Source organism: Paroedura picta, chromosome 10 (genome assembly GCF_049243985.1).
Source record: "Paroedura picta isolate Pp20150507F chromosome 10, Ppicta_v3.0, whole genome shotgun sequence".
NCBI lineage: Eukaryota > Metazoa > Chordata > Lepidosauria > Squamata > Gekkonidae > Paroedura > Paroedura picta.
The window spans coordinates 37,744,068-37,767,249 of NC_135378.1; the positions used below are offsets into that span (position 1 = coordinate 37,744,068).

Sequence of the window (23,182 nt, forward strand, 5' to 3'; positions counted from 1 at the left end):
GGGCCCAGTGTACCTGAGGGACTGCTTCCCTGCCTATGCCCCTCAAAGAGCTTTACACTCCGCCACCACCAATCGGCTAATGATCCCTGGCCCTAAAGAAGCCTGCCTGGCCTCAACCAGGGCTAGACCTTTCTCTGTCCTGATCCCCACCTGGTGGAATGAGCTCCCAGAGGAGATCAGGACTCTTATGGAGCTAAAACAATTCCACAGGGCCTGCAAAAGGGAGCTCTTCCATGAGGCATTTGGTTGAGACCAGGTAACCAGCAACATCTACAGGGCCCCTGCTCCCTCCCAGAAATCCACCCATGCATTCTGCTCTGGACATGTTTGCATTGTTATACTCTTGTAAGAATGTTTCACACTGGTATGGAGACAGATGGCGCCGGCGGTAAATAGTAGGGTGTGAGCCGTGGATCACTGGCTTTGACAGTTTTATTTCTGATATATGTCTTTGTGAACTACAAATGGGTTCAAGGGGTCTGATTGGCTGGTTTGGCAGGGAATTATCATGTGGATGTATTGGATGCTGTGACACAGTTTACTAATGTAACAGGATTAACTTTTGTTTATATATTCCTACTGTTATGATGGTCAGTTCTTAGTCATGGCATTAGTCATGTCTTAGTCAGACAAAGAGTGCTTGCACTCGAAAGCTCACGCCTTGAATAAATCTTTTTTTGTCTTAAAGGTGCTACTGGACTCTGATTTCATTCTGTTACCTCTGTTATAGTTTAATATATTAATGTTATTTTTATTGTGAAAAGCTGAGTTCCATGTACTGTTTTCTGCATTTTATGCAAATTGCCCTGAGCCTCAGGCGGTATATAAATACAATGAATAAATAAATGTTCATATGTATATACCAACTTTTCTCAACTTCTTGACTATTGAGAAACACCTGCAACATTCTTGAAGCTTCGAGAAACCCAAGAAGTGGATCGTGCAGAATAAGATTGGGAAGCATAGCTGTGTATATGCCAACCTGGAATCACTCCCATTCCCACCCTGCCCAGGTCCTTCATTGGCCATTTTGGGAGGGGTGGCAGGTCAACATTACCTTATATGGCCATATTACCTGAGAAATGTTTTACAAATTTAAAGAATATACTAAAAAATTAACTCCTACCCATTCAGGAAACCCTTCTAGGGCCATGAAGAAACCCCAGGGTTTCATGAAACCCTGTTTGAGAAAGTCTGGTATATACAAAAGGGGATTAAAATATTTTCATGGAAGGGTTTATGGGTATGTGGGTAGAACATCTGGATCTCTCAAATGAAAAAATATCCTCAAGAATGTTACCTATGCTTTTAATGTCTTGATCATGCATCTGACTAACACTGCAACCCTAAACAGAGTTAAACCCTTATGAGCCCATTGACTTTAACTGACATAGAAGAGACTGTATAAGAGATTAGATGTAAATTTTCTGAAAATATTGGAGCTATGAAAAAAGGTAGCTTTGGTAAACACTGAAATATATGCAATCCTTTCTTATCAAACCTAAACTTATTTTACTGCTTTAAAAACATAAAATGCATCATTCATAACTGCGTTAGCATATACAATTGCACTTGTTTGGAATACCTATGAAATTTAGAAATATAAATGTCTTACAGTGCAATCCCTAAGCAGAGTTACACCTTTCAAAGCCCATTGTCTTCAATGGACTTAGAAGGGTATAATCTATTTAGCACTGCACTGATAGGTTTGTTCAAAGAAAATTGCAAATGTACCTAGAAGCCAAGAAAGAAAACCTTATGTTGCTGAGCTCTATACTATGTCATTCGGGAAATGCTGAAAATAGGAATAATATATTTAGTAGTAAATAAATATAGACTGTCAGCATACATGTCTAAAGTATGGATTATAATTATTTAATTTTCCAAGACAGAAAATATTTAGCCTTTTTAGAAATGTTTTCCAAATTTTTCCCTTGGAAAAAAATACCTGGAAAAGCAACCTCTTAACCCTTGCTCAATATATCCAAGGTTGTTTTTCAGGCTTTCATATCTGCAGTGTGGCTATGTACAGGTAAACTTTAACATTTGTTAACCTTTCAAAAGTTCAGCTGTATGTTCTGTTAAAAAATGAGACGCTGTAGAACAAAAGTTTCTTAGTTGCTCCAGCTAATTTAAATTCAGTTTCTATTTCAGTCTCAGTAAAATCAACATGCAAATTAAAATATATATATGTTTTGTTAAAACCATAAAGAGTCCTTCTTTCAAATAAGATTCCCCTATACATTTTTAAAGCACATTATTATTATTGTTGTTGCTGTTATTATTGTTATTGTTATTATTGGATTTCTAGCCCGCCGCTCCCAAGGCTCGCGGCGGGTAACAACATGTAAAACCCCCATAAAACCCCTAATACAAAACATTATTTCTATTTTACCTTACTCAGGTTCTTTACCTTGCTAATTACATGTTTGTCTGCTTGTCTGAACATTATTTTACAATTAATCCAGCAGAGGTATTTGTATTTAATTTGTACTGTACCTGTGTCTCAGGAATAATAGGACTATCCTCGGGAGAAATCCTGAACAAGGTTGACAGGGGTGATGATACAATGACAGGATTTGGTCTCACAAATCCACTGAGATCACAGCTCGGAATGTCATTCTCTTCCTTCTTCATAACAAGGGTATCCATGACATAAAAGACGTTCCATGGAATCCAGACAGTGTGGTATTGAGTAAGGAATGGGGATCGCTCAAATACCAGAGTTAAAGATGCACCACCATTTGCCACCAAGTCAAACCTAATATAAATCAGATAGTTATTAAGACATTTTGAATTTATATCCAGCCCACTGATATGACTCGAATTTCTATAACACTTACTGTTCCATTCAGTGGCATTCTAATGAATTTAGCATACATCACAAGCAATCTTCAGTCACATGTAAGAAGAAATATAATGGACATTGGCTTTACAAATTAACCCAAATATTTAGCAAAGTATAATTTGAAATACTGGCCCTTTTATCTTCCTCCCATGTATAGCTTAAACGAACAAAAATTCTGAGTGTCTAAGAAATTACATTCTCTAAACTCTAAATGGAGAAGAAAATGGCAGCAAACTTACATCCCATCTTGACGAGTGATTGTGTACCCATAATCCGGATAATGTAAAAAGGAGACATTAACTCCAATTAGTGGTGTTCCGTCTGCTGTTAAAACTTGGCCTCTAATGACAGATGCAAGACTGTAGAGAAGAAAAACATGTTTTCTCGAATTAACAGTTCTACAACAACGCTTACCCTGTACAGAAGCACATGCTTGCTAGTTCACAAAATCACATGCTTCTTTGAAACATGACATTTTGAAAGGTGTATCTGCGATACGGTGCACTAAAAATAAAAAATATGATTGTGACAAACCTTTGTATCATACAAGTGATTGGCTGCAGCTTACTGTAACTGTTTTTTTTTTTGAATGGTTGCAACTTAGTGGCCAATTTTTGGCAGTACATTTCATTGACATGAAGAGAATTTCCAGGTCAGTGGCTGAATTCAAAGAAATACAAGGAACACCCCCACATGCAGCAGGGTTTTTATTTTCTCTTTCCAAATACCAGCTTCCTGTGCTGCACTGTGAGCATTTTCAATTGCCTGGATTTTAATAGCAATTTATGATATGCTGCAGAAGGCAGGGGCTATTCTTTGGAAAAACCCCACTTCCCATGTCCAATCCCTTGACTGCACATAAAGGGACTCCCCAGACTATAACCCAAGCATTTTGAATCGGTATGCTAAATTAATAAATTAACAATGATTTAAAAAAAAATTTAAAGGATAGACTCAAGGCTTTCTTTTTACCCCTCTCATCTTTTGCTCTTCCCTAAAGAAAAGTGTTTTGCCAATTAATTTTAAGCAATCTGTAAACCTGCAGGGGCTGAAAAGTACAGAATTTAAAGGAGTAATAAGGAACATTTGTGTAACAACTTTTAATCAACTGCTGTGCCCAACTACATTAATGCAGCTAAATTACTGCAGACACAGGAGTTCCGTGTAAATCATCTACTTTCACTCAGTAAGGCACAGGACACCTGCATTCAGTTACAAGCTTATTTTCAGGTATATTACTGCTCTGCAAAGTGGCAGGCAAACAGCTTATGCAATCATACTGTCGTGCAGTTAACAGTTCTATTACATTAATTCATAATTTATATTATTTACTGAGCTCAGCTTTAAAAGTGCACCACTGCCTTCCCTTCGGAGGTGTTTTCATCATTTTGATACACTTCCAACTGTGCTAACCCAAATCAGCTGGGTCAGTGAAGATTTATAATCCTTAATGGAATGCCCTCTTACAACCTAGACACCGCACACTATAAGGGCTGTAGGAGTGTGGTCTGGTGGAAGTTTTGTAAGAAGTTGTGTGGCAATCTTTAACTTAAGAAACAACAGACCAAAATTGAGATTTTGCAGATTTTCCGATTGCAACAGTGTCTAGCAGCAAGAACTGCAAGAAGACAACATATCACTTCACATTTTTGTACAGCGCGGATGCAATCACCTTTTATTGAAGGGGCTTTCCCCAGGAATGACATGGGTGCTGTCGGGTCCTATAAGAAAACTGATCCGATCATAAAAGGATTTGGCAGCCTGCTGAGATGGCGATTGCTGGCTTTGGCTAATAATATCTTGTGGGTCAGGAAGTCCACGACAGTAGGGCTGGTTTTGGCAGGAGCTTTGCAAACAGCAGTCAGGATCCATGCAGTCAATTAATCCATCTACAGAGGAAAAGTCAGAAGAAAAGGAACACAATATCTTCCTGTTCTTTTCCACTTAATGAGCAATTAAAGACAATTGTGATACTCAGCACTTTGCACAATGTTGTAATAAGCAAAAATATCAGATTTTAGATTTTTAACTAAGTGTTATTTCATTTGCTAACAAGGAATAAAGGTCAGATTTTATGCTGAGCAATTATCTGAAAGCAATGCAGAATTCTGTCCATGTTGCAAGTGACATGTTTAGAAAATTGCCTGTTAAATAAACAAGCAAACAAAACCACACAAAGTAAATTAAAGGAATAGCAACAATACAGCAGATGTATAAAATGCATGAATAACAGAATTGTTATAAAACCATCAAAAATTTACAACTAAATGTCACAATTTCATTCTTAGACAAGGATTCATATCTGTCCAGGCATACCTATCTGAATGCCAATATGTATTTCAAATACTTTCTTCTAATTTATGATGAGCCAAAGTTAGTCTAACTGGCATCTAGTTTCATAGATTCACCATGAATCCCATTTTTAAAATCTTGATTACATTTGCAGCATTCCAGTCACCTGATAGGGACAGGTAGGGAGGCTGATTGCAGTGACAAATATATACAGTGGTCAGAAGATCAACCATTTGAATTCCTTAAGAAATCTCAAGTTTATGCCATGTAGAGCCAATCAGTTTGAGAACTTCTCATCCACTTCTATCTGACTCATTTCTTAGGCACTGTTGCCCAAAACAGCATTTCCAGTATTTTCAGCTTCAGTTATATTTGGGAGAGAAAACCCTGTTTGTCTTAATGTTCACCATAAAGTTTTGACATCTTTAGTGTTCACTGAATGAGCTACAGTTCGATCCTGCTGTAGAAACGGTGAAAAAGAGCATTATATGTTGAGAATACCAGCACCACCATATATATATATAGTACTGAATTCCAATGGAAGTTGACACATGACTAGCATATGGTTTGTGGCAGTGCTGTCTTTCATGTTGATGGTTTATATGGAGATCACATTATTTCCCTTACACCTTTCCTCTTACACTGAATCTGCAGATGGTAATCATTGTGGCAATATTTCTGTATGAAACAGACAAAAATCTCTCTCAGATCTAGCCACAAAAAAGGCACTTGAGGCTGGAAATCAACTTTATGGTATTTTGTGGAGTGCTATCAAAATAAAGGCTTTCTGCATAGAAAAGTAAATTTGTGAAGTATCTAAGTCTGACTCTATCCAACAGTTTCTCTCTCTCTCTCTCTACACAACTCCCACGTCCAGTGAAGATTCAAAATACAGAAATCTTCTAAACAAACTTTATCCTGCAATAATGAAAATGGATCAGTGTGGTAGTTTGCTGGACTATTCTCTCCAGAAGAAACATCAGGATCTTGTGGGGATGGAGGAACTACAGTTGTTCCGCTTTTCAGGTGCATACGTATCTAGAGAATATTCTTCTTTTAATGAGCATAATCCATGATTCAACAATTTTCCCTCTCAACTTCAGTCACGCCAGTAAAGAAAAACTGGCCAACTGGCAATTTTTTAATCATTATTATTATATTTATTTATTATTGGATTTTTATACTGCCACCTTTCAAAAGACCCGTGGCAGTGTACAATAAAACCCCATAAAATCCATTTGACAATCCCCCTACAAACCTCAAGGGAAACAAGTTCCAAAAATTACAATGAACTTCAAGATTTCTCACAAAAGCTGATGAAACAACAACAGCAGCAACAAAACAACCCTTGGATACACATGTTGTGAATTGGAGTTGAACATTGTTAAATTTCGAGATGTTAGAAATATGCCAGATTTTGAAACACTGCAAAACTTCATTTCAGTGACAGCACAGATATAGCTAGCACACATATTGCTGATTTATAAATATTAAATAATTTCCAAAGGGGTTTAAAATAGCTTTTATGTGAGGTTATTTGGCTTTCTAGAAAAGAAAGGCAGGTAACTTTAGCTTGGCTGCTTCCTGGAGCCTATTTAAAGTATTTGAGCTGCAAGTAAGCTTTAAATATTTAAGAACATTTATGAAGATGGATTCTTCTTCCTCTAGAAGAAAGCTGGTACCAGCATAGGCGATTTCCCATGCTCTTTCACACAGAAATAAATCTATGGGAATGCAATTGCTCCTAAACAAATTGTCTCAATGTAAATCAGATGATGATTAATATTAGCTAACAAACATAGCTTTTTGGTATTTTTAAAGAATTTCAAGATGATCAAAGCTTTCACTTCTATACTTTTAGTGAGTATAGTGAATAACTTATCCAAAAAACTTTTAAAAGTAAGTTAATTAGCTCAAAGGAAGGAAACCACAGATACAGAACGATTTCTGAATTATTGTAATATCAGCACAATCCCAAGAACACCTTCCTAAGCCCTATTGAATAGACTTTAATAGAATTATTGAAATATAACCCATATTCATAAAATATTGACTAATAGATTTTATTTCCCCCACCCCAAGATTTCATATTGTACATTATGAGTTATGCTGAATAGCGATGGCCATGAATTAGTTCACAAGCCAAAATTGACACAAACTTGGCCTGGTTTGGAAACCCTGAACTAATGTTTGGGGAAGGTGCCTTCCCAAACATTTACTGGACTGCAAGCTATTTAAACCCAAAATTGGGACAGGTTCACCCATCAGCTGACAGATTTAAATGGCTGCAAGCCATTAAAGTTGTCTGCTTTCCTCTCCCCTATTGGAAGGGCAGGAAACTAAATGGTCAGGTTAAGTGGCTGCCAGTCATTTAAATTCCTTTTTTTTTTTGGCTGTAATAAGCTGAGGCCACGAGAAATGTGGATCTGAATTGCCCATTTTGGGGCATTTTTGTTTGGTTCAAGGTTTGGTTCAGTGTCTTTATCAGTGTTGTGGTGAGCCCATGTTCACCCAGCTGGCTACATGTGGAGAAGGAGTGCGGAATCAAACATGGCTCACCAGATTAGAAGTTGGCACTCCTAATCACTACATCAAGCTGGCTCCTTAAAAGCTGAAACAACTCACAATGTGTTTGTGAGAGTGTATTTCTTTCCATTTTTCATAGAAGTACACTGAAACAGCCACCGAAGAAGCCATTTACATTTACTAATACCATTACCATGATTAATATTTCAGACTAGAATGCTCAAACCAGCAGCTGTCAGTACTCTATCTGGATGCACTGAAACTGTCCCTAATGTCAGTCTCAGTCATGCTCTTCTGTTCTTAATTTTACCTATTCACATCTTGCCCTCTAAGAACCCTGAAAAGATATCGAATCTTAAAAATGGAAAAAATAAAAAAGCAGCCTCCTTCTTACTGCACTGGAAAAATAAACTAAATTAGAATGCAATATTTGTTGGGTTGTGTTCTGTGGCTCTCCAACTTCTTTGTGTCTGTCTTCTATTTAAGTTGCACGTTCTTGTGGACAAAGCATACCACTTAATGTCTAAAATCACTTTGCACAGTAGGAACACCTGTGTGGTTCTTAGCTACCACACAATTAAATGCCATCAATATAAATATTGTTAAGTCAGGTCTTAAAAGGAGACACTGCCTACTATGGCTATGATCTTTCATTTCTGCTTTTGCACCACTGTGAGCTAACCCCAAATAACTCTTAAAACAAGTTTTTAAAAGTTATTTGGGATGCCATTTAAAGCGTTATAGGTCAGGTATGGATTTGATACACACATATTTCTCTGGGGCAGCTATATTTTTTATCCTTTTAATGGTTGTATTTTATTATTGAAGGTTTGTAGAGGTTTTATTACTGGAGGTTTGCGGAGTATTCAAAGAATGATCCAACCATAAAAGTTTTGAAAACGTATTATTAGACTGTTTGGAGGGCTTTGCTTTGTTTGCTTTTATGCTTCTGAGTTTTCCTGCAGGCAATATTTAGCCCAGTTGCCAAAGAGGGATGCTCAAATTTAGTCATTCATCTTTGTTACTTTATAAAAAGCGAATGTACATCTGGCGTGTAGACTGCAGGTCATAAAACTGTGTGAGATTGACATCTTCTGAACTAATCAGCTGGAAATGCATTTTTACAAGCCTCTCCACTCACATCAATCAGGGAAAGAATCTCATTTTCACCAGCCAAGATAAGGGGACACACTGTTTGTTATTTTTCTATGAAGTTTATCAGCTACTTGCCCAAGCGAATGACGGATGGTTATGAATCTGGCTCCCTCTAACTTGTGAAAACATTTTTCATTCTTTCTCTGTATTTATATAACTAGTGTTTTCTAGCAAGTTACTCTGTTGCCCAAAGTGTAAAATAACAAAAATGGGATGCTTTGGCAAAACTTGGTCTGTTTACCTGTCTTTGATAATTCCAACTGCACCTGAATAATTTTTGAATCCAAAGAAAATTGCTTATATTCTGGTAAATGAACATTCTTTGCACTAGAAGACAGCCTTACATCTAAGTGTGTTAATTTGAAGTCTAAAGTTGAATAACTTTCCAATATAACTCTCAACTGTAAGCTTTTACAATTGTCATTATACATGATATGAACATTAAAAGATAAAATGCACTGAATAATCAGGGGCTATAAGATAAGGATAAAAAGATAGAACATCTTCAGCTAAGAAAGGAGAACAATGAAAACACAGAGATGGTCTTAATGGGGTTAAGAAAAGTTACCACGAAATAATTCTTTGTTTTTGCCAGCTCCAAATAATAATCCATGATCATAAAGAACTAACAGTCTTGTACTGATGATCTTGCCTTTTACAAATAGAAATTGTGGTTTGTTTGTTCTGTGAGCTCATGAAATACTACATACTTGCAAAACATTTCGCATAGAGATATCATTCTTGCTTTTAATTGCTTTTTAACCACAGTGTTTCAGTGTTTTTTTTCCTCTACACCAAAAGCATATTGTGAGCCAACCCAGGACACACTTTATGCCTCTGATGATGCGGACTGTAGTGCAGTATCCACTCGTATGCCATAAAAAAGAGATAGACTCATCTAACATTTGCATGCTCGTTTTAGTTGTCTAAAGGGGCTCATTTAGGGCTGTTCTCATTTCTACTAATAGACCCATTATGCACGGGGGGAATAACGCACATTCGGGGTGGAATGGCGGCGACTAAAATCACCGATAACGCATGGAGCCGACTGCAACCGGCTGCAGCTTCGGTGCATGCCGCCGAAAAAGCCGCGTCAGTGAAACGCGGAAGAAAGCGCAGCTTCCGGGAGACCAGGGCGCAACCAGAAGCGGCGCCCGGATCGCCGCGTGCATAATTGGTTACTCTGGGTTTTGCCCCCTCCGCGTTTTCCATGTGACCCGAAATCGCCGTTTCGGCGGCCGTGCATAATGGGCCAAAGTGGTACAGAAAAGTTTACTTCACAATAAACTTGTTGATCTTTAAGTCACTGCAAGACTCCTTTATGTTTTACAGTGACAGGTGAAAATAGCTTCCTTTCTAACACGATGCAACATTTAAAAATATTGTTTGGTACTGAATTTTTAGCATATACTAAATATATGCACAATTGTTTTGAAAAATATTACCGTGAAGACTTTAATTCTCAGTTTCAGGTCATACCTAATGTTTGTATTTATACAAAAATTGGTCTCAATCTTCATAAGTTATTCACTAAAACTTTAGAACCTAATGTACAATATATTTAAAGTCTCACAGACATTAAATAAAGTAAAACAGAAGAAGGGTATGCAAAAGATCTTTGAGTCTTACAACTGTTTTTGTACAAATGTATGATTGCGCTCTTTGAAGAGGGGGCTTATAGGGATGTTTTCATTTGTAGAAGAAGAGTTGATTTTTATATCCCACTTTTCACTACTCAAAGGAGTCTCAAAGCAGCTCCTTGTCACCATCCCTTCCTCTCCAAAACAGACACCCTGTGAAGTAGATGAGGCTGAGAGAATCTGACAGGACTGGCCCACAGTCACCCACTTGGCTGCATGTGGAGGAATAGGGAATAAAACCCAGCTCTCTTTATTAGAAGCCACTGCTCTTAACCACTACACCAAGCTGGCTAGGAAAATAGTATTAAGACTTTAGTTGGAGTACAGGAGGGACTAGTTTTTTAAAAGCTTATGGTTCCCCAAAGTTTGCTACTGAATCATAAAGTAGTCCAGAGCTTAAATAACAAATAATATCCAGAATTTTTAATAAAATGGCTTTCACATTCTCCCGCCTGCATGGAAAGTGGAAAGCCCTAAATTAAAGGGGAACATCATTTATAGCAGGTACTCTAGGAGCCTTCCCCTTTAACATGGAGGGGGGAATCTATTACGTTGTTTAAAGGAGTGGCTCTCTTGTTACTTGGGATAGCACTAAACTCTGCTTGAAAATGGGAATACCTCCACTTGGCATTTAAAGTCCCCCCGCTCACTTTTACTTGATGAATTGTGATATAGTGTCGTGTACAGCTCAGTAGAAAAAGGGAAATTGAGAGAAAAGGGGGGATTTCAGGGCCATAGAGGAGAGCAATGGGAGTTGGAGGAGCTGAAGTCAACAGCAAGTGGAATGGGATTGGGCTGTGTATGTGGAGATTGTTCCCACTCATTCCTACACTGCTGACTGCAGCTGCTGCTATGGGGGTGCACTTTTGCACCTTATAGGCCCATTATGCACGGCTGCCGAAACTGCGATTTTGGGTCACATGGAAAACGCAGAGGGGGAACACGTGAAGCACACTGGTTATGCACGGGACAGCGGCAAAACCCAGAGTAATCGATTATGCATGCGGCGATCCCGGCGCTGCTTCTGGTTGCGCCCCGGTTACCCGGAAGCTGCACTTTCTTCCGCGTTTCGCTAACGCGGCTTTTTCAGCGGCATGCACCGACGCTGCGGCCGGTTGCAGCTGGCACCGTGCGTTATCGGTGATTTTAGTCGCCGCCATTCCACCTCGAATGTGCGTTATTCCCCCTGTGTATAATGGGTCAGATAGAAGCAAGAAATGAAAAGCTTTTTATAGGTCTATCTATGCCATTCTAGATCACAGCAGGGTGATCATTCTTGTTCCTGATTCCCATACAATCGCTTATTCTATGTACAAACAATATCTCTATATCTCTGTTTAGTTACAGATGTACTCTGCATATGCTGGTCTGACTCAATGATGGAGCATACAGACAAATGTCTTCAAGAAGCCCTACAAGTATACAAGTGCATGCATATATGCTTTTTATACATGATTAGGAATTTTGCAGAAAGCAAGATCTTGGTTGTGCTTATGGAGTATGTGGACTGCTGCAGATGTATGAAGGGGGGTCACTAGGCATATTTCTCCTTTCTACACATGCAGAGTTTATCCACTTGGAATGACTGAGCATGGCTATTGTTTGGAGGCTTTGACTATGCTCTAGAAGATTTAGATTTCAATCCCCACTCTGCCATGGAAGCTCGCTAAGTGGCCTTTGGTCACTTTGTTTCCACATTGGGAAGGAACATGGAGGACCAGAGAAAACAGCAGCTTATAATAGCACATGTGAGCATTTTCTCATGCACAGAATATATGAATGCATAATACACTCATGAATGTTTTTAAAAATGAAACAATTAAAAGGAGACAATGGAAAATTGACAAGAGTAGGCAAACCTCTTTTGACCCCCTTATACTAAGGGAGCCAGAAGATTCCAAACTAACTAGGCCAGTAATTCTCTGGCTGCTTAGCAACCCTGTTTACATCAGTGCCTCAGAGATGCATTCTCATTAAACCAGGTTTTGGTTCCTATCTTGGCCTACAAAGCACAGCAGTTTCCAGTCATGTGGTAGGCAAGAAGGCTGCATTGAACCCATAAATCAAATCAAGCCTGGGCTAGAGAATTATCCAGGTAAATAAGAGTAGAAATCAAAAGATAGGGAAAGGAAATGCAATGAAGACGGCATGCTGTGGGAATGGTACACAAAGAACATGAGTCTGTTTAAAATTGTAAATGGGAGTGAAAAAATGAAGATAAAAGAAAATAGAACAATGGAAGGCAAGGAAGAATATGTCTGTGTAAGTGTAGTTCTTCAATATTCTTCTTGGAAGTTCTCTAACAGTGAGCTGAAGGCAGAAGGACACAGCAACAAGTCAAACCTGGAGTGAAATAAGGAAAAGTTCTCGTGCTAACAATATACTCAGTGGGATTAGATTGTTGTTAGCAAAATCCCTCTGGAAAATACGAAATAGTTACCAAATTACTTCTCAATAAATATTTCCATATAAACTTGAAAAAATTGCCCGAATGTGGATTTCACAACTGATCTTTGTTGGCATGCAGCTTGATTTTAACACTCACTGAATTACAATGTTATTTTTGCCCCTAGGTAAAATACTACCACTTGGAACCTAATGCTCACTAATGGATTTCGATGTACACATTTTGCCTGCTGTAACCGTCACTTAAGGATTTGATAGCATACTAAATGAAGGCAATAAATGTTGTAGCACATTCCTGCATGTATCTCATCACAGGTAGTAAAAGCTCTATATAATTCTCACAGCAGTATTTTTTTCACCTGATTGGGAAGCCGATAATTTTACAATTTTTTTAAAGCAGTGGAGGAATTTCACAGAGCAACTCCTACCTCCTTCATTGTCCTTACTATCGGTACATAAAGTTTCCATGGCGACATCACATCCTGCTCCTCTCCATCCTGGCTGACAAACACAGTGCCAGCCATTTTGGTCCAGAGTGCATCTTCCATTGCTATTACATAAACCAGGACAACCCTCTGTCAAAACAGACAAAAAAAGATCCTTCATGTGATTTGTATATTACAATGACTTTCAATCTAATCAAAATACAAACAGGGGACACTTACTGGGAACAGGCCTTCAGTACAGCACATATACCGTAATTGCACATGGAGAGTAACAGCAACACTACCTAGGATTCTAATTCTTAACTAAGTGGCATCTTTGATTGATCTGACACTTGAGACACCACTTACCTGTGCAGGCAGGAAATATATCCAAGAAACCTTTAAATACCTGCAGGCCAGACAAAATTATGTTTTCATTTCATTTAGCCGAGCAGCAGGCAATGCGAGCATAGCACGCCACACAGCCACTAGATAAAACAATAGGACTTTTGCACTTCTAGAGTAGATAATTATTTGCTGTGGATGTGTTGTTGTTTCTTAATAGTATAGATTTTGTTAAGCTTCTTTTCATTTTAAGTAAATCCTTTGAAATTCTGAGGTTGGTAAGCTCCTCTGCTCTCAGTAAAAAAAAAAAAGAACATTAATTTTATCTGGTCTCAGAGTTGCCGTGTATTCATGTGAAATTACAGTGCATTAAATAATTGCACAAAGTATAGGTCAATTTCCATGACTATACTTCATGCCAGAAAGTACATTCCTTTTCACAGAATAAGCAAAGCCCAGGAAATAGTGAAGCAGCTTAGCATCTATTCTAACAAACATTAGGATTCAGGCTGCATACGGATGGGACAGGACCGACAGGATCTCCAACTAAATGTATAGCTGTGCGTATTTAATTACTTAGGACGGACAAAATGAAATACCATAAGGACCACAATAAAACATTGATAGACTGAACAAAAACACGGTAGTGACGTGCTTCAAGACAGATAGCGAAGAGTGATTTTTTTTTCTTTGTGACAATCTCCCTAAGGCTTTTGTGCTGTTACCTTTATATCCTATCTTGTCTGCTTTTATGGCCAAGGAGGGAAAATTTGGGAAACAATTAAAATTATTTAATATATCCAAAAAATCTAATTTTTTAAATCTAACATTGCATCAAAAACAGTATCTGTCACTTCCTGCTGATGAAAACCTGGCATGCAGCCAACATGACCTGTATGAGGATGATGACGGTTCATAAATATATAGAATTCTGGTATTCCTTATCTATAACTCTGGTGAGACATTCACATAAGCAAGTACAGAAGGAGAACTATAATCAGTGGCTACAAATCAGATAGCTCAGGACACAGTAGTTATTTGTAACTCTATACAGCATGAAAGATAAATTGTGCCACCACCTTTTAAAGTTTTATCTCTCTCTGCCGCTGGGAGCTAGAATGCTCTCCTGCTCCTGTTGCCTGCCCTAACACTTTTTGAATTATCAGTGTACTCCTTTCTCTGCAGCACAAATGAAAGGGTAGTTCTATGGGCAACATTGCCTTTAGTAAAATTAGTACTTACAGATGGAAAGGGGCCATAGTAGCATCTTACAACAAGATATGATGGAGTTATAGTTATGGCTATCATGTCACAATGCCAGGCTGAGAGTAGATTATGCTGCCTGTTTTTCTTCAGACATATTTGTCATCTCTGTGTTTTAATTTCACACAGAACAAGGTAAACTTGACTTCTGAAGTGACTTTCTTCTGCTTTGTTTACACAGGACATGTGGGTTTATCTGTCCTTTTGGAAAATGGTTGTGGATAATACTTGAACATAATAGATTATGTGATAGCCTGGATATTGTCATGAATATTGCCATATTCTAATGCAAAAGCACAAATAAGGCATAGAAGAAAGGCAGTTTGGAACGGAGTTCTAATGAGAATTAAAATATATATATATTTCTTTGCCAAACTTCTAATTTAACTGAAGATATGGAACATTTGCTGTTTAGAGGTACATTCTGCTATTCAACAAGAAGCTAGCTGTATCCACTATATCCACTATAAATGTAATAAAATAAATATATAAGTAAATCTCCAGTACTATGAAATCCTCTACAAAGTATTGTATTGCGTTCCAGATTGTCTTAGAACAACAGAATACATCTAGTAATAAAAATTTACTAGAACAGTGTTTTAAATTCTTTCACACACTTAGTGAGCTTATTATTAATTTTCAGTGGCCATAAACAGCAAATGCATTACTTATCTTCAATTTTTTTGACACCATCATATCCAATCCTCCTTTACAGGAATACTGAAACTTAGAAATTGCGTATAAAATGTTAAGGGATGACAGAAACATTAGAAGTCTTCATCTCTTATATCAGAACCACATGGATAGTAACATGAATGGAATTTGTGATTCATGGAATACATAGAATGTGCTGGGTTTTTTGTCAAGTCTAATGGAATGGTTGCTATAATATACACAGATAGTTGAAGCATGTCAAGGAAGAGCAAATATACAGTACCTTTAACTATCTTATCCAAATAGTGAGCTTGAGAATTAAAAAGAAAGAACAAGACAGAAATTTCAGAAGATTAAGGTAGAATAGAAATTGTTCAGAATTCACATATAGAAAGGGCAGCAATTAGCTGAAAAAAGGAGCTTTACATTGGATAGAAAAAAATTTATTGTGAATTAAACACTGAATATATTTCACCACTTTAAAGATACATGATTTTTTCTATAGTAAATAGATTGTTAAATGCTCAGCATAAGGGGGGGGGGGGGAACCAGCTTTCTTTGCACCTACCTGGTAGGTCACTTTAATCATGATTTTTATTTTATACAGATCAAATCTAACCACAGAGATTTTTTTTAATTTATTAGTTTTTAGATCAACAATGTATCATGTACTTGACAATTCAGGTCAAACTAGATGATCATGTTGATTTCTTTGTAATGAATGGCTCAGACATTCTAAGCAAAAATATTTCACTTCTCCAGTGTGTACAGGATTATCCACATTTCTGGAAGAATTAACACATTGCTGTTGTTTTTCTGACCTCTCTCTGTAACCTATGATCAACTAATTATGCAAAACTGAACTTAATTATTCTTCTTGAGAGCAGCAGTGCAGCAGCAGTGCTACAGAAAACTAAAAGAAAGTTTTACATTTGACAAATGAACTGAGGTTATGGATGTGTACAATAGAAATGCTTAACATATAAAACAAATACAAGAACAAAATTTGAGTCCAGTGGCACCTTTAAGACTAACAAAGTTTTATTCAAGGTTTACAGTATCTGAAGAAGTGTGCATGCACACAAAAGATTATACCTTGAATAAAACTTTGTATGTCAGGTACCACTCGTTTATTCTGCTGTTTCAAATGAACATGGCTAATCACCTGAATCAAAATAAAATACAGGTTGTTCATATCAAAACCACTTAAATGTTGAAATTTCAAAGAAAGATTAATGTAACTTTTTCTACAAGGGAGAACAATGGATAAATATAAAAACTATAAAACATTTATTAGAAAGAAAGAAATAATTTACTTGTTGTATATAAGTGTATGCATATGGATCTACTTGAGCCAAAATATATCTGAATTATAAGTATTTTCCAGGTATATTTCAGATTCTCAAATGTATCCAGATTTTCTTGGGACCCCCCCCCCCCCCCAAAAAGAAATCCTGAGAAAATCCCAGATATATTCAGGTAGATCCAAAACCAGTGGAGCAACAAGAGCAGATTGCTTCCCCCTTCAAGTGTTTGTCGGACAGGTTTGTGCAGTCCCTGGGTGACAGGAAACAGAAAGTTTCCTACCGCGTTAGCTGTGGCTAGCTTCTGTTGCAGACCACTTCTGCTGTCCAGTTTAAGCCAGGTGGCAAGAGAGGGCCACCCAGACAGGAAACTCAGTGCTACCTTCTCTTGAAGTTCAGTTTAAATTTGGCTGCAGGAGAAACCAAGCCATCCTGGAATCAGGCTGGTAAATTTTGCTGACTTTTTAAAAATTCTGGTCTATTGGACCTGAACATTTTTGGACAGTTCAAAAAAAAAAAAAACCCACATCTGAATAGTATGCCCTTATTTGGATCTGGGAGTTTGCACGAATTCCCAATTTTATCTAGTTCAATAGATCAGAAACAAAAATCACCAGTAAAAAAATGGTACACCCTAGTCATATATTCCATTTCCCAGCCACTTAATCTAGATGAGCGTTCATGTTCAGTTTAAGTGATAGTTTACATGACAGAATTATCACATTCCAAGTTGCCTGGGCAACTGTCCAATGTATTTTAATGAGAACCATTATGATAAGCGATCTATTATGACAGTTTCACACATTCAGGTTATTGAAATGCAGCTTTAATTAACACATGTGTAGTCACTCTCAGTACTAGTGGAGCTGAACCTGCTTTATTCTTCTGAAAGAGTCATTCTAAATATCATGGACAATAGGGTGACAGAATTCTAGCATTTATCACTTCAGATGGTAAGTGGGTAGTCATGTTTTTAAATTCTCCCCTACACAGAAAGCTCCCTGCTTGTAGTATTCTAGCACATCAGGGACAAACTGCACTGTGTGCTCCTGACATGGAGCACAGACAGAGAATTTAGATGAGAGTATAATGAAACACAGGCATCAGCCTATGTAGATATGCGATGTAGATCTAATAGCCAGCACCCTACCAAGATGGCAAAGTGTGCGTATTGTAGTACTGGTATAATGTCTTGCTTCTCAGCAAGACCACAGCCAGGCTGCACTTAGTTGACGCTTCTAAGTCCCGGGATCAGGGGGACTGCCCTTCAATGGCTGATCTCCTTTCTCTGGAATCGTGGACAGGAGGTAGCATTAGGAGAGAGTTCATCAAGCTGTCACCAGCTGGCTTGCAGAGTCCCGCAGGGAGCAGTTCAATTCTATTTAACATCTTTAGGCACGCTTTTAGTCAACCAGTGCGGAGGTTTGGGCTGGGTTGCCACCAATATGCAGATGACACCCAGCTCTTCCCCTTGATGGTTGGCCACCCTGACTCTCCCCCAGAAACATTAGCCAGCTGCCTGAAAACAGTGAAGGGTGGTTTAAGCAGAGTTGTCTGAAACTCAACCCTTCAAAGACAGAAGTCCTGTGGCTGAGCAGGAAAGGTCGAAGTGAGGAAGCATGCCTACCCAACCAAGATGGAGTGCAGCTATCAGTGACCCACTTCACCAGGAACCTGGGGGTGATTCTTGATGCCTCCCTTTCAATGCAGGCTCAGATCATGGTAGCATGGCTGGCATTTTACCACCTTTGCCAATCCAAACTACTAGTGCCCTATTTGGCCCCGGAACACCTAGCCACAGTGATCCACACAATGGTCACCTCTAGACTGGACTTCTGCAACTCGCTCTATGCTGGCCTGCCCTATCCTTGATCCGGAAACTACAATTGGTCCATTGTGGAAGTTTTTGAGGGGATGAGCTAGACTGGAGTAAAAGTTAGGTCTTCAGAAAGTCTAAGAGAAGGGTCACAGTTGAGAAAGACCTGTGTACAGTTCAGTATTTGGGCCTATGCTAGAAGAAGCAAGGATGATAAGAAAGTGAGATAAGTAAGGATGGCAGAAGACCATACCAATCTGGCTGCTAGTTCCTCAATCTTTACTTCAGTACATTGAATAGAATAAAACAAAAACCGGAGGGACAAAATCTACTCTGAAAATTAGTGTCAGTATTAAATCCTGTTCCTGCTCATGGCTTCTCTGCTCCAAATTGTTCCTTGTTAGCTATCCCACAGAATTCCAAATATATTCTTAGTACAGACATCTTTCTAAAGGTCAGACAGACAGCTCAGGGGAGGTGATGATAGGGAAGGGGAAAGGTTTAAGTACCCGCCCACAAAATCTCTGTGTTATTTCCAGGCTCACCTGCTTTTTGTAAACAAGCAGCTATTAAGAAATTATTACACATTTAAATACTAAATTCAGACATTTGTGTTTTTAATTTTGTTTTAGTAACAACAACAATATTCAATTTCAGGTCTGATTTAGGGATTTAAAAAATAAAATAAAATACCATGAATGAATTATATATACCTTTTCCTTGCTACTGCTTCAGCACATATATGTGCATGTACTTGTGTATATGACTTACATTGGAATCTGTGTCACATCATTTCAGTAACTCACATGTACCAACAAAACCTATTTTCAGTATCAAAATTCAGACTTCACTGGTAGTGATTAGGGTTGGGCACTTTGGTGCCCGAAGTAGCCGTTCGTTCCCGATGCAGCCAGCGCCACGCCGGGAGCCAACAGCTGCCTCAGGCACCAAAGTGCCCAACCCTAGTAGTGATCATGCAAAAACAACTTCAGCCCCCCCCCCCAGCAACTCAAGTACACAAGTGTCTTTTATAAACAACTTCTATAAGAAACACTAACTTGCAAGAAACACTAACTTACAAAAAGGACACAAATATACTGACAATGACAATGGTAATTTCTCATACACTGAATTCCCAAACATGAACATCCTAATTTATTAATAATTTATTACAACAGGTCTCAGTGCAGGCCTTCTTAAGTTTAATGTTTTTATTAGCCTACCATTACAGATGTAAGTAGGTATCCTCCTTATATTATTCATATGCTAGCTCCTGTAGATATGACAGAATAGCTAAAGTCTGTGAATAAGTATATATTAAATCCATTTATTCCAATCAGCTCCTGTTTAAATCAGCACGAACAGCGTGCCCAGTGATTTGATGTTCCTTAATTGGTACTCACTGCACTGTTTTATTACTGATTACCCTGTCATAAAGGATTATAGCAGTGACATAATTTTCAATGCAGTATAACAAATTCAGGCCCGTATTAGTTTATTCATACTCTTTATGAGCTGCTTTCATATACTTTGTCCAGGACTAGAATTAATAAAAAAAAAATACTAAGCACCGTGTTTACTTTAATAGCTTCTCAAGATGACTGCCAGATAAGAGCTTACGTTAGATGTAAAATATTTGCCTTGGCACTGACAACTGATCTCCTTGTCCCTAAGAATATAAATAAGATTTGCAGGCAAGCTTGTAAGAGAAATTCTCAACAGCCAATACCATGAGGCGCAAGAGTGGTAAGTGTGAAGGACTAGGTGCAATGAGTGACACAACAGGTGATGCCGCGGAAAGACAACACAAGATGCGGCACTGGCACAACCCTGACAGGAGTAGCTGAAATTTCAAAAGAAGTCATCATCTCCAGATGTCATGTAGCAGAATTTGGGATACAGAACTTCTGTTGGGGAAAGAACTGAGTTACTTATATTGTTCCTGTTTCATGTAAACCGCCCGGAGCCTTCGAGGAGGGTGGTATATAAATACAAATATAAATAAATAAATAAAACATTTCCTTTACATTGCAACCTTAGATCAAATCAGCAACCAAGAGCTGTTTACTTTGGTGCAATCTTACATGCCTGATGTTTGCTAGTAAGTAAGCAGAATTGATCTTTATACTGACTTACATCTATTCTGATTGGCAGTCGCTTATTAGGGAAAGAATCTGCTCAGGTAGCTGACCTAATACTATAGATAGGGAGGTACTGAGAAAACGTGGTTGAGTTGTTTGTGGTGTGCCCAGTTCATGAACTGGGCACACCACAACTGTCATTAACTTTTAGGGGCTAAGCAAACTGGTTTGGTTTGTGAGGTTCATGACATGGCAGGAACTCCCCCCCCCCCGCCGGTATGCTAGAGACACTAAACTTGCGGATTTCTGGCCAACTGTCCCCCAGCTCCCCTCCAAGTTTGGGGAGGATTGGATTACAGTCCCCAAAAGAAGGTGCCCCCAAGGAAGTGTTTTCTGGGGAAATGACAGATTCAGGAGGTTCAGGAATGTATAGATTGAATCCTGTGCATAAACCCCAAATTTATGTACAGATTGGAATTAGAGCATCAGAGTTACAGACAACTAAAGAAGATATCCCCAATAAAAACACCAGGCATAGGTTCTAAAGTGTATAGAATGAACCCAATGCAAGCTACACTTATAAAACACCACAAAAGATGGCAATACCTAACTGGTTAAAATAGAACCCATCTAACGCCTTGGGCATCAAACTTGGTGTAGATGCTTAAAATGGCTGGTAGTTAGAATGGTAAATATAGGCCCCCAGCACAGTCGACTATCGTGCATAAGAGAGGGGGCTAGGAGGGAAGGGAAGACCTGATCACATACCCTGGGGTTCCTACCTAGCCTCTCAATCCAACACCTGGCGGAAGAGCTGCATTTTGTAGGCCCTACGGAACTCAGAGAGTCCTGACAGGGCCTGCAGCTCGTCCAGAAGCTCATTCCACCAGGCAGAGGCCAGGGCCGAAAAGGCCCTGGCCCTGGTCGAGGCCAGGTGCCTCCCGAGGCCTTGGGAACTTCAGCAAATTCATATCCACAGAGCAAAGTGCCCTGCAGGGGGGGGGGATAAGTATGTAGGCAGTCCTGTAGGTAAGTAGGAGCCAAGCTGTGTAAAGCCTGAAAGGTAAAAACCAATACCTTGAACCTGACCCGGAAATCAATAGCCAGTGTAGTTGTTTCAACATCGGCTGGGCACAAGCCCTTCAGGATGATCTGGTACTATTTGAACTCGGGTCTTCTTCTATCCCTTCCCTCCCCATTTAAACAGAAAAGTATTCTGCACATGATTAGGGAAGCTGAGAAGAGGGGAGCCAAGTGCAGCAGGAGCCTCTTTCTTTCTTCTCCACCTGACTGCTAACAGCCAATAGAGGAGAAGCTGCAGAACATTCTGATCCAATACAGCAGAATAGGAACTCTGTTAGTTGAACCATGAACTGAACCACAAACCTACATGGACTGATATGTTGGTTCACAAAAAAAAACAGTGCATAAAGGTTCATGAGCTATTTAAAGTTGAACCTCCTGCTTTCTGCCTCTTCAAAGTGGTAAGGAGCAACACCTTTCAGTTCTGTTCCCCCCTTGACTCTGCTGCTCAGCTATTAGTTTAAATGGCTCCCAGTCATTTAACCCACAGCTTTTGCTGCCCACCATTTTGAAGAGAGGGGGAGCAAAACTGAGCTATTTAAGAAGTTTAGTTTTATATCACGCTTTTCACAATCCAATATAGTCTCAATGTGGCTTACAACCTCTTTCCTCTCCTTACGTGGACAGGTAGTTGGAGCTGAGAGAGCTCTGACAGGACAACTCTGTGTGAATAGCACTATCAGGACTGTGATGAGCCCAATGTCACCCAGCTGGCTGCATGTGGAGGAACAGGGAATCTGACCAACAGAGAGGACAGGATGAAGTGCTTCCCAGGGGTACTTCCCCCAGCTGCAGAAACCCCAGGAGGCCAGGTCTTCACACTGCAATTCCCTAGCAGCCGGGAAGATATATTTGAGCTGGAGTAACTCTAGCAAAGTAAATAAACAAGCAGAAAATAAAATAAAATAAAAATGCACTAAATTATTCACCTATTCCTTTCTGCTGGATGGGGAAATCGCAGGGGGCACTTCACCCCTCCTTTCTGTTGTCTGGGGAAGACCAGATGCTTTTATCCTGTAAGATGGCTGCAGGTTGTGGTAGAAAAAATGGTTCTGTGACTCTGAGGCAGTACCTTGGCTTAACTCCAGCTTGTCTCCAGAATGTCTCCATTAATTGTAATTAATATCACAGTTACACATTCAGTCATATCATATCTTTGTTTTTTTCAAGTAATATCTAATATTTTAGATTTGGCTGATAATATTTCTGTTTTCTAAAGTATTCTCTTTTATTATCAAAATACTGTCATTTTTGAACTGTTCAGAGTTCTCTGCTGACAGAAGTCTTTATTTTTTCTACCAAAAGTGCTTACTCTATACTTTCTAATTCTGCAGCAGTAAGAAT

At 38.8% G+C, this 23,182-nt stretch overlaps 1 protein-coding gene and 1 long non-coding RNA gene across 29 annotated transcripts in view; one reads left to right on the top strand and one right to left on the bottom strand.

Moving 5' to 3' along the window:
• LOC143820004 (uncharacterized) overlaps positions 1 to 23,182 on the top strand; it is a 135,695-nt gene that overhangs the window by 103,347 nt on the left and 9,166 nt on the right. The window lies entirely within an intron of this gene.
• Positions 1 to 23,182, bottom strand: part of TENM3 (teneurin transmembrane protein 3) — a 1,688,047-nt gene that overhangs the window by 77,705 nt on the left and 1,587,160 nt on the right. For 18 of the 28 annotated variants that reach the window (XM_077302333.1, XM_077302335.1, XM_077302352.1 and 15 more), the window contains 6 exons: positions 15,838 to 15,864; positions 14,363 to 14,380; positions 13,296 to 13,442; positions 4,521 to 4,737; positions 3,088 to 3,207; positions 2,500 to 2,761 (listed from right to left, as the gene is read on the bottom strand). In XM_077302333.1, the coding sequence (XP_077158448.1) occupies positions 2,500 to 2,761; positions 3,088 to 3,207; positions 4,521 to 4,737; positions 13,296 to 13,442; positions 14,363 to 14,380; positions 15,838 to 15,864 (791 nt within the window). The remainder of the gene's footprint in view (positions 1 to 2,499; positions 2,762 to 3,087; positions 3,208 to 4,520; positions 4,738 to 13,295; positions 13,443 to 14,362; positions 14,381 to 15,837; positions 15,865 to 23,182) is intronic. The other 10 variants (XM_077302356.1, XM_077302355.1, XM_077302350.1 and 7 more) reach the window with 2 other exon arrangements.